The 11,376-nt window shown below is 34.0% G+C and overlaps 2 protein-coding genes across 2 annotated transcripts; one reads left to right on the top strand and one right to left on the bottom strand.

The window, feature by feature from the left end:
• Nucleotides 1–3,695: 3,695 nt before the first annotated feature.
• Nucleotides 3,696–4,979, bottom strand: LOC141724522 (uncharacterized). Its single transcript, XM_074526697.1, has one exon. It carries the CDS (start codon nt 4,881–4,883, stop codon nt 4,209–4,211), a length of 675 nt encoding a protein of 224 aa, XP_074382798.1. The 5' UTR covers nt 4,884–4,979; the 3' UTR covers nt 3,696–4,208.
• Nucleotides 4,980–10,175: 5,196 nt separating this feature from the next.
• Nucleotides 10,176–11,353, top strand: LOC141724515 (metalloendoproteinase 3-MMP-like). Its single transcript, XM_074526684.1, has one exon. It carries the CDS (start codon nt 10,182–10,184, stop codon nt 11,121–11,123), a length of 942 nt encoding a protein of 313 aa, XP_074382785.1. The 5' UTR covers nt 10,176–10,181; the 3' UTR covers nt 11,124–11,353.
• The last annotated feature ends 23 nt before the right edge of the window (nt 11,354–11,376 follow it).

The raw sequence follows: 11,376 nt of genomic DNA, 5'->3' as shown, positions 1-11,376 counted from the left end.
AAAAAGAAACTTCCAAAAGTCAAAGGCATTGTGATAAAAGAAAGAACAAATCCTGAAGCAACCAAGGCTAAATCACAATTGCAGATAGATCCAAGGTCTAAGGGCAAAGAGAAAATTGGTGAACCTATCAAGGTTTATGTGCCTCCTGTGGATGAAGAAATTATTGTTGAAGATGCTGATCTTGCTCTGACTTCAAGAAAAATTTCTAAGACAACCTCTGACATGGCTCAAGTTGTTCAGAGTAAAGATAGAGTTAGTTCTGATATCTCAAAGAAGCAAGTAACCTCTAACATAGCTCAAGTTAACTTGATATCAGAAGATAAATCAAAGGAAACCTCTGACATTGTTCATGTTAAACCTTTAAAGATACTCCTACCAGGATTCACCAAAGCCAAACAGACTCAACCTTTGAAGACTGCTGCAAGTGGTTTTGAAGCAAGAGTGGTTACTGGAAAGGAAGTAAGAGATAAAACTGGATTGGGAAGTGCTGATGAAAGAAGAATACAGAACAAAACCAATGATCCAACTTTCTTAAGTGAACCAGGTATTGGAGCAACTCCTGAAAGATTAAATCAGCTAGAATCTGTACAGATGGTTTACCATACCTACTTGAAAGAACGCATCTTGTTGTACTTCATGACAGATGGTAGGGTTTATCATATAAGGGAAACCGCCATTCCACTGAAGTATTATGAAGAATTGGAACATATGTTATTCTTACTTCAAGTGAATGATAAAATAACAGAAAGTGCTGCAAACTATTTGAAGAATCAGATTTAGAGACAGAAAAGGCTTTATTCTGTTAAGTCTGACAGCACATATCTTCCAAAGTACAGAGATCACAAGGGTGATATTGTTGAAATGATGCCCAACTCTGCTAAGATTATAACTACCTTTCTGGGTTACAGAGCTGTGAAATTCAATCTTGAGTCTGACAAGGCGTATTTGATCAGACTGGATCAGGACATAAAGAAAGCTAAAATTAATGATCTCAGGGCTGCAATCTTTCAAACTGGTGAAGATTCTGCAGAACTTAAAGATGTTAAAAGGAGGATGATTGATGAACTCAGATATGCTGAGAGATGTTTGTTAAAGAACTATCTCAGAACAACTCCTGACATCAGAGAGATCAGAAGATGAAGCCAAGTCAAGATCTACAATTGCTCAAATTCTGATATGAATACAGACTGAAGTTGTTATCAGAAGTTAAAGTTGGTAAAGCTTTAAGGACTGTAAGTTGTAGTTATCTAGTCAAATTCTCATGCATTTGTACTTAATGTTTTTGACATCAACAAATATCTGTTAACTTGTATATTATGCTAATTTACAGGTTGGGGGAGATTGTTAGATATATTTGATAATGTCATGACTAATGTGATTTATGTTTAGTTTACAGATCTTACTTAAACAAGACAAATCAGTACTTAACTGAAATCAGCACTTATACTGAAGTCAGAACTTAAGTCGTCAGTACTTAAGGTTCAGGAGATATTTATCAGGAGATAATATCAGGACTTAAAGGAAACGTTCAGATAAGGAAGGCAGCTGATTTACAGGAAGAGAAGATCGAGACAAACATAAGAAGAGATATGCATGAAGAAGGAATTCTATGAAGAATAGAATACTTGGAAGAAAAGATATCTGATTGATATATTTTAGGAAGCAGAATTGTATTCCATATCAATTAGCGATTATCTTGTAACTGTGTAGTATATAAACACAGACATAGGGTTTACACTATAAGTGTTATCATTATTGAGAAGATTATTCATAGTAACCCTAGCAGCTCTCGTGATATTTGTTCATCACTGAGAGAGGACAGTTCCATACTGTAACAGAGTTTATTGTTTTGAATAAAGTTTGTTTTCTGTTACTTGAGTTATTAAAGTTCGATTTGATTATACTATACACTGTATTCACCCCCCTCTACAGTGTGTGTGACCTAACACATCCTTTTATAGAGAAGAATAGCTATCTTTCATCAGAATTTATTCATTTTATACACGAGTTAATTGAAGTTCTGATAACTCATTGATTCATCTAGTATCTAAATATACCCTTCATTTATAAGTTTACTATATCGAAACTTTATTACATCCAAAAATAAATATATCAAATGTCACATTTAGTAAAGATTTTTGATACATGTATCGGGTGCACTCAATGTGTCTGAACCTGCACCACCGACGTATTAGAAATTATACCCTGAGACGGGATGTAAAAATAGATAAATTATTTCTGCTCCAAAACAGAATATTGTGTTGGTTGTAAGAGATGTGAATTCGCTTGTACAACCGATTTCTTGAGCGTTCGGGTTTCTTTATGGAATGAAACAACTCATAGTATGGGTCTAGCTTATTGATATGTTACTGAAAACTCTACTTGAATCCATTTGATTTTTTTTATCGACCATGCTCGAAAAATAATGTTATTTTGAGCACGGGTTTTTCTGGTCCAAGCGTATCTTGTCTGCACCACGAATTTTGTTTCCTTGGTTAACAATTATTGTAAAATTTCCAATATTCGCACGCTCATAAATAATTTTTTGTATAAATAAATTTTAATCATTATACATATTCATGTTGTTTATATAATATACATATTTTTATTTTAAGAAAAAGACAAATATTAATAAATATGACTCTCATATACTACAATTATTATAGATGTGAATATAATTTTATTTGTTAATAGGGTTAGTCGGTGTTAAACTGATATATGTGTAATTTATTAAATGGGTTTAATTGCTCATGCTAAAGACATGTAGTTAATGATTTTACAAATTTGTGGAAAAAATTGTGTTGGTGTAATGGTTGTATCATTCAACATAATCTTTCTTGTTTGAGGTCACGGGTTCGATTCCAATGCCAAACATTTTTTTAAATTAATATAATTGAAAGGGTATATAAGTAATTTACTAAATATCAAGAAAACACATGTTCACCTATAATAGGTATAATAGATAATAGATTTGATCTTTCAAGGAGCCTTTCTGAACCTTCAAATATCTATTGAGCTCTAAACGAAATTACTAGAAATCACTCAGTCATATCAAAGAAGACGAAAATTATCACTCAAAGATAATCAAACGAGTGCAAGGTATATGAATTTATTTTTTTGGTATTCGTGATAATAAGTGTATCTTTTTCCTGATGTACATAGCCTGGAAATAGTAAACAAAGTTGTTCTAGAGAGGAAAACGAGTGCCTTGTCAGAATCAGACCGGAGGACTCTATTGCTTCTTTAAGGCATCTGGTTCCACTATCTAAGACGACGAAACTGAAACGAGCTCCATCTTAATCCTATCACAAAATGTTTCTAGGACTCTGCTCAGTGTGGAACAATTTATATAAAGGGAGCCTTCTCTGATGTAGTAGTTGTTCCAGTTGACACGTTTAGTAGGATGATGAAGTTATTTCACAGCCAAAATAGAAAAGTATATATATCGTGCAACACATAATGTAGACTATTTGTTTCTTAGGAATATCCTGAATGGCATAATTCACATTATAATTTAATTTATCTACTAAATTCTTCTTTCAAATAGCTCAAAAGTAGTTATCATATCCTTATTTTAAAATAACACAGTTTTTACCAGTTTAGATCTAATCTGGCTGCAAGCTGTGTTAGAGTGTTATAAGTTCCACAACTCTCATGAGATTAACTTTAACAGAGCTTTTAGAATTGCAATAACCACGCATGTTTATAGAGAAACTGCAGAGTACATAGTACACATCTGCATATGATATATCCAAGCTCCTTCATCTTTTACATAATTAAAGAGATCTACCTGTGTAACATACATTAGCTATAATGTTAAAATTTCCATGAGCCTATATATAACAAGTATCTGTTTAGATCAATACCGACTAGTTCCAGGTCCTGCGTTCCAACGCTTGACTTGAGCTATGACGCCCATGCAGAATACTCAGCCAAAATTTATATTGTACACTATAATATCCTAAGAACTGATAAACTGATTAATCCCAACACTTTCGTCCTGTCCTATCGAGAGTACTGGATTGTCTTCAAATTGTATATAAATTTACTAATTTCAGATTACCTGCATCTTTCTCAGCCCGATAAATAAAGGCATGGAACCGAGGTAACTGATTAAGCCACAAGTAGGAAACCGGAATGACTATTATGATAGGCACAGAAGTGAAATATGTTCATGTAAGAATTCTTGAGGCCGATAAAGAATCCCACTAATCCACGGCTGTTTTGTTCCTTCTGCCAGTGATTGGTATTGGAAAGCTATCAAAAATTGGTTTCGTAATGGATACAGTAGAAAAGACCTGTAGATCAGGCTTCAAACTCCAATTAACTGCTGGCCAGATAGATGAGGTACAATCTGAATCCTGAAAACTGGGCATACTGAGTGACTTCTTTACACCACTAAGACTTTCTCGTCGTGCAAATTCTTCCACAGCTGTAATAATAGAACTTTGCAATCCTGTTTCACCATCAATTCCCGAAGCAATCCGACTAACAGCTTTCTGCCTCAGTGCTAAGCCTTTACCCGTAATCTTTGAAAATCCACCATTGCTTGTATCTCCTTTCAGTAACATTTCTGGAGCACGAGATTTATAGTCAGCTTCAGATTTCTGATTCCAGCCTACTAAATTGCTGATCCAGTTGTTAAAGCTAGATTTTTCAGCAGGTTCAGCTAAATCACCGTTCTTCAGTTTGCGATTATCAGTTGCGCTTTTACTTTTTCGGTGAATACTCAGAGGAGGGTTCATATGAGATGATGGAAGGCCAAATTGACTGTCCTCCAAGTACTGAGACCCTCCGCTCTGATAGACAGTCATCTCAAATTCTTTAGGTACAACCTCGTGATCTGGTGGCTTAAGACCATAATATCCTTGTAGATTGTTCATGACAGGGGACTCTTTCCGCCTGGAAGGTGATATCAACTCCAGAGATCGGAATGAATTAAAAAAATCGGAATCCCCTCCCCTAGATGGTGGGGTCTGCCCAGAGCTGCTTGTTCTGTAAGAAGAAACATTTGAAGTACTAAGCCAGAATACATTCAAAAAGAATATAATACAAATTACATTCTAATGAAAGTTTAGTAGACCATGTTAATCCTTCTATACTGCCTTGGGCATGCCAAAACGACGACTATCCTTCTCAAACAGACATTACCAGAAATATTTATGTCAAAACGACGACTATCTTTCTCAAACAGACCTTATATATATATATTTTTAAATTTAACCTAATTATATAATGATATAGACGTAGTAACAGAAAAGCCACCATATAAGAGAATTAGAACATTTCTATATCCGGGAAATCTACCAGGATTAGCTAATTCATATATCACGGAGAATTAATAATGGAAATCGCGTGCTCCACAAGGTGGATTGGTAGAAGTTAACCACTTGTATGGGATATAAGACTCATCAAGCCAATAGATGCTTGCTGATTAGAAAATGAAAATATGATACCTGATCTATTAAATGTAATCATTGTGTAGTTGAACTGGAATTGCGATATTATTAAGACTGCTGAAAAAAAGATATAAAATAGACAGTAACGAGCATAGCAGTACCCTGGTGAGTCGAAACCATTAGCCAAATTGGGCGATGGAGGATACCTCCCTGGAAGAGGTATGAAAAGAGTCTTGCGAGCAAACATTTGAAGATCGGTCATTAGACCATTTATCTTCTTTATGTCAGCCACCTGATACATCATAGGACAATGTATTTAAAACTAAGCAGTTATAATTCATTCCTTCATCCAATTTTCAGAAATTACAGAACAATACAAGGAGAATGGCTGATAATCCACATAATACAGAACACATATCCGGAGAACAATAACAGAATCACCCTTATCTGTATAACCGTGATCAGAGCCTCAAAGGCAGAATCATTTTAACATAAGCAGAATTAGTTGGAAAAACGAAAAATTATGTTGGCCAAAATTCACACAATTAACAAAAACCAGTTTGCTGCTTTTTGTCCAATTGCCTTTGGAACTAGTTTCAAAGGCTTATAAAAGGGCATAGAGTATCTCTATCCTCGATTCATACTTCATGTACATTAAGTTCAACACAAATTTAAACATATTTAAGTACTTCATCAATTCACAACATCATAAAAACTAAACACGAAAAATGATGATAGTTCACACATATTAACTACATTATCATTCAGAAACAAGAAACTCAAAATATAGTTTATGTAAAAATATGGTCAATTCACTTTAAAATACGTAAAAGTCAAGGTAGAAAGGTATTTTGAAACCGAGGAAGTACCTCAATCTAACAGCGGAGTTAACTAAACAATTTAATCGAATTCACAAAATCGTAACATGCACACAAATATAAAACTTGATGAAAAAATTAATTACCTCGACGCCATATTTAATAGCAACACCAGCTAGAGTATCAAATTTAGAAACATGATGTTCAATGTACTTTGTACAATAACCTACACTAAGGCGACCTGAAAATGGCGAACATGAAGAATACGGAGACGATGAATACGCAGGAGACGAAATCGGGAAAATCTTCAACATCGATAATGGCAAGAATCGGTGATCATCATCTCCAACTCCGTAACTATCTATATATTCATTTTGCATTTGTAAATTATACATTGCACCTGATCTATCATATGTACATACGCAGTTTCATTAACAAAAATGTACGTGCGTACATGAATTTATATATGTACATGTATGTCAGTTGAAGACTGCGTTTTGGATCTGACAATTGTGTTTCTTGATAGTTTCATGTGACGTGCCTGTTTATTTAGATTTCAGTTAAACTGATTTTCAAAGTTATTTATACATGTTAAAAGAACTTGTAAAATTGAAATTGGGGGAAAATCGAAAATATAACTGGACCCGAAAGGAGAGGTTAGCCCAAAATAAGTTATAGGGAAAAAAACAAAAAATTAATTGACCTAAATTGAGATTTAAGCCCATTTGAAGTTCCTATTGTTCCAAAAATCAAGATCAAAAAGATCCCAAATTAAGTCCCCTTAATTTTTTACACGTATTTAAAGATAGAGGTTCGAATCTCATGCAAGTAGAATTTATGATTATACCTTCTGAGTCAAAACTTGTCGCTTAAATGCGGGTTATCTACATAATATTTGGGAAATGGGTGGAGGAGTTCTATCGTTTCTTCTAATTTATATTGCTTTTTGTTCGAGCGCAATGTACCTTGTGTATGTGTTCAAATCTAATAAAACTCATGCTATTATTTTGCACCCTCGAATTAATAAAATATTACTAGCATGTACAATAAATAAAAAGAAACGTAATTATTTATTATATACTTCTTCCTTCCGTCTCAATTTATCTGTCTTGTTTGTCTTTTTACGGTCAAATTGACCTAACTTTGACCGAAAATTTCACATAATATGATAGCGAAAATACTTATAAAATTTATATCATTAGAAAGTATGTTTATTATATATATTTTTTAAATGTTCAAAATAATGAAAAAATGAGTTTTTATTTATAATCAAAGTTGAGTCAATTTGACCATTAAAAGTCAAACAAGACAGATAAATTGGGATAGAAGCATGGTTGTCACGTCGATCAGTCGAGGCGAGTCGACGCGAGTCGACGGACCTCCCGCTAGTCGATTAGTCTACGACTAGTCGACAAAAAAATAATATATTATTATAAATTAAAAATACAATATACATATATATATACACACAAAGAAAAGTACTTGCAAAGAAAAGTTAGAAGATCTAACAAATGATAATAAAGAAAAGTATTTGCAATCATCTAACAATTTAGAACAACAAAGAAAAGTATTTGCAATTATGTGAAATATGTAACAATTATTCAATAACAATTATCTGATACAACTGTGATGTGATGTGGTAGTACAGCATGTAAAAAAAATTATACAGAAAAAATATTTATACTAAGCAGCTCGACTAGTCGACTAGTCGACCGCTAGACTAGTCGACCAGGCGATCGAAATATCGACATTCAGCTAGTCGACATGTTGAGTCGACCTCCAAATACCGCTTAGTCGACTAGTCGCCGACTCGCAACTAGTCGACCGACATGACAACCATGAATAGAAGGAGGGGTTAAATATCAAAGTCGTCACTCAGCTGAAGGCTATATATTAGTTTCATCATCAAACTTAACGGGGCATCATTTGAATCACTAAAGTCGTAATAAATATCAAACGGATACCTCAAAATAGGTGCTCGAGAATTAAAAATTCTTTTTATGGAGTTCTATTCATTTTTATTGAATCATATTACAACCAAATAAAAATTTATGAATTCCTAGTATTTTAGATGATATAATAAGATTTTTAAAAATTTATCTACTAATTATTTTTATTTAAATGAAAAATATCACTACAAAAATAAAAATAAATAGTAGGTCAATTTTTAAAAATCTCACTATATTATCGAAAATACTAGAATTCATACATTTTAATCTGGTTGTAATAAAATTCAAGAAAAATGTCTAGAACTTCATAAAAATAATTTTTAATTCTCAAGCACATATTTTGAGGTATCCGTTTGATATTTATTATCAGTTTAGTGATTCGAATGATACGCCGTTAAGTTTGATGATGAAACTGATATATGGCTTTCACTTGAGTGATCATTTTGATATTTAACTCATAGAAGGAGTAATACTTTTAGAAATCGGAAAGAAAATGTTACGCAATTGAAGTAACAAAAATTTAAATGATCAATAATAACAAACAAACAAAGGTCATGCTATTTTTATTTTTTACCCATAAATTGAAAACCTGTTTTTTATAACCAAATAAGCTGTTTTGAAAAAAAGTCCAAACACCCCCCTAACTGAAAAAAAAAAGAATTTCAATAAGGGCAAGGAGTGCTGGCAAGCAATAATTAACTGTCTATTTTCTATTTTCATTTTCTAATTTTATTTCTGCATATATCTTATAAAAAGAAATGTAACACTCTTGATATACTCTCAACTAGTTTTATTCTTCTTTCTTACGGCAACAAAAAAAAAAGGTATTTGAATTCTTACATTCAGAGAAACGAAATGAGTTGCAAGTTACTTGTTTACATGATATTTATCATGATGATCATTAATGTTGCTGTGTCAGACATTCATCTTTCTAATGGTGAAGGTAAACAAAATATTGTTTTAAAGAGTACTTAAATTCAGTGGCGGATCCAGGTTCCAATATAAGTGACGGATCTTGTTTTCTTGCAGATCATTTCCCTATCCGCGGTGATGAGCAATTGTTGATCAAATGCCCAATTCCCCATTGTTGCGAATGGATTACCGTATATGAAGACGGGTGTGACAATGCAGTGTGTGTTAATACTTGCTTGAAAACTAAGACTGTACTTATGCTAGATGCTCGTTGTGAGAACACAAAGATCTGTTCATGTCTATTCAGATGTTAATTAAGACATTATGTCATTTTCTCTCTCCCTTTTAAATTTCCAGTGGAATCACAGGCTCCATCAGCTTCCACTGTATCCATTTGGACCATTTCTATATGCTTAAATTTATAACTGTCGGGTTACTGTGGCGATGTCATTACAGCTACATGACTAGGTTTTTCTTTGAACAAGTAAAAGTCTTCTCTTTGTAGACCAAGATGAGTTGACATGCATTTGCGTACGGATATGTACCAAACTTTACTAGATAAGAGAAATTAATTAGTTACCTCTAGAAGAATGAATGCATAATTATGAAAGTTGTTCTATAACGTTCGATGGTTAGCAATCATATTTTTCCGGTGTATTAAATTAACACCTCAGTCCCACTCTCGAGAATATTTGTGACTTTCTGTTCAGTTTATAATCCAAATATACTACTGCTACTTACACCAACAAATCATGATTTTTTGGGGTTTGTGGTAGGCTAGTTGATATCCAAGTTGGCTGCATTTGGGACACTAGATTTCGGCTTATTTCGGAATCGGGAATTGACCCGGTTTTTAAAAAAAAACCGGGATTTGACCTGGGTTTTTATAATTAAGTGCCGATATATAATGTGATCGCATGCATTTACCGAAATTTTGAGTGTTAAACCTATTTGCGAAAAATTATAGCGGGTTGACGTTGTGACAACATGTCAGGGCATTAGATAAAATTATTTGGCAAATTAGTAGTAACAGCGTCTCTATAAATAGATATCGTTGCAAGATAGCTAGCTTACTACTTCTATCTATTGAAGCAAATATCAATATGGCACAAAATTTTCAGCTCATATCATACATCTCTCTCTTCTTCCTGCTCCTCCTTGTTCCGTCCAACTCGAAAAACCCTGCGACTAGAAAGCCACGACCTTTCGGATTCCTAAAGCATCTTGAAGGATGCAAAAAAGGGGAAAATCTAACAGGTCTTCGCGAGCTAAAACAATATCTAAACAAATTCGGCTACCTTAATTATAACTCTTTGAAAGCAGACAATAATGACGATTTTGATGATTTTCTTGAGGCTGCTTTGAAGACTTATCAGGCCAACTATAATCTCAAGATTACGGGAACATTAGATTCTGAAACATTATCGAAGATGGTGATGCCACGGTGTGGAGTGCCTGATGTTATCAATGGGACAAGTAGCATGACAACAAACAAAAAACCACATCATCACCACCATGGCTCGAAAAAACTCCATACAGTCTCTCATTATAGTTTCTTCCGAGGCTACCCTAGATGGCCTGTTGGTAAGACTCATCTTACTTACTGGTTTGATCTAGGCACTACTCATCCAGATGCTATTCCGGCATTTGTTGGAGCATTCGATAAATGGACTTTGTACACGCAATATTTCACGTTCGAAGAAACTCTCGAGTATGAAAATTCGGATATTAAGATTGGTTTCGAACGTGGTGAGCACGGGGATGGTATTGGTAATGCTTTTGATGGTGAAGGAGGTGTTATTGCTCATGCTTATGCACCAACAGACGGAAGATTTCATTGTGATGCGGATGAGTTTTGGTCTATAGGGGCTATTGCTGGTTATTTGGATTTGGAGACCGTTGCCTTGCATGAAATTGGACATCTTCTCGGACTTGATCATAGCTCGATTGAAGATGCGATTATGTATCCAAGTATTTCTTCAGGAGTCGTAAAAGATTTACATGATGATGATGTTGAAGGAATTAAGGCACTCTATAACGTCTAGATGTATGTCTTTGTGTTTGTTTGATATGAATTTATAGATTGGGTGTTGAAAGTGTGGGTCTGGTGATCCTCGGTTTGCGAATGTTTTAGTATGCTGTGTCACTGTGTGCATGTTCTGCGATTGCTTAGATTATATTGTATTTTTGTAAGTGGTTGTAATATGAACTTAAGGGGTCTGTTTGGCTTGGTATGGGTTTGGATTGAAGAATCATTCCTCCTATCATGCCTTTGGTTCAGTACTACAATAAAATTTA

Source organism: Apium graveolens, chromosome 1, assembly GCF_009905375.1.
Source record: "Apium graveolens cultivar Ventura chromosome 1, ASM990537v1, whole genome shotgun sequence".
Lineage (NCBI taxonomy): Eukaryota > Viridiplantae > Streptophyta > Magnoliopsida > Apiales > Apiaceae > Apium > Apium graveolens.
The sequence above is the reverse complement of the archived record's forward strand: the minus strand, read 5'-3'. Positions and strand labels throughout refer to the sequence as shown.

Excerpts from the sequence above, each read along its gene's own strand:
- LOC141724515 (XM_074526684.1), top strand. The coding sequence starts at position 10,182 with ATGGCACAAAATTTTCAGCTCATATCATACATCTCTCTCTTCTTCCTG.
- LOC141724522 (XM_074526697.1), bottom strand. The coding sequence starts at position 4,883 with ATGAACAATCTACAAGGATATTATGGTCTTAAGCCACCAGATCACGAG.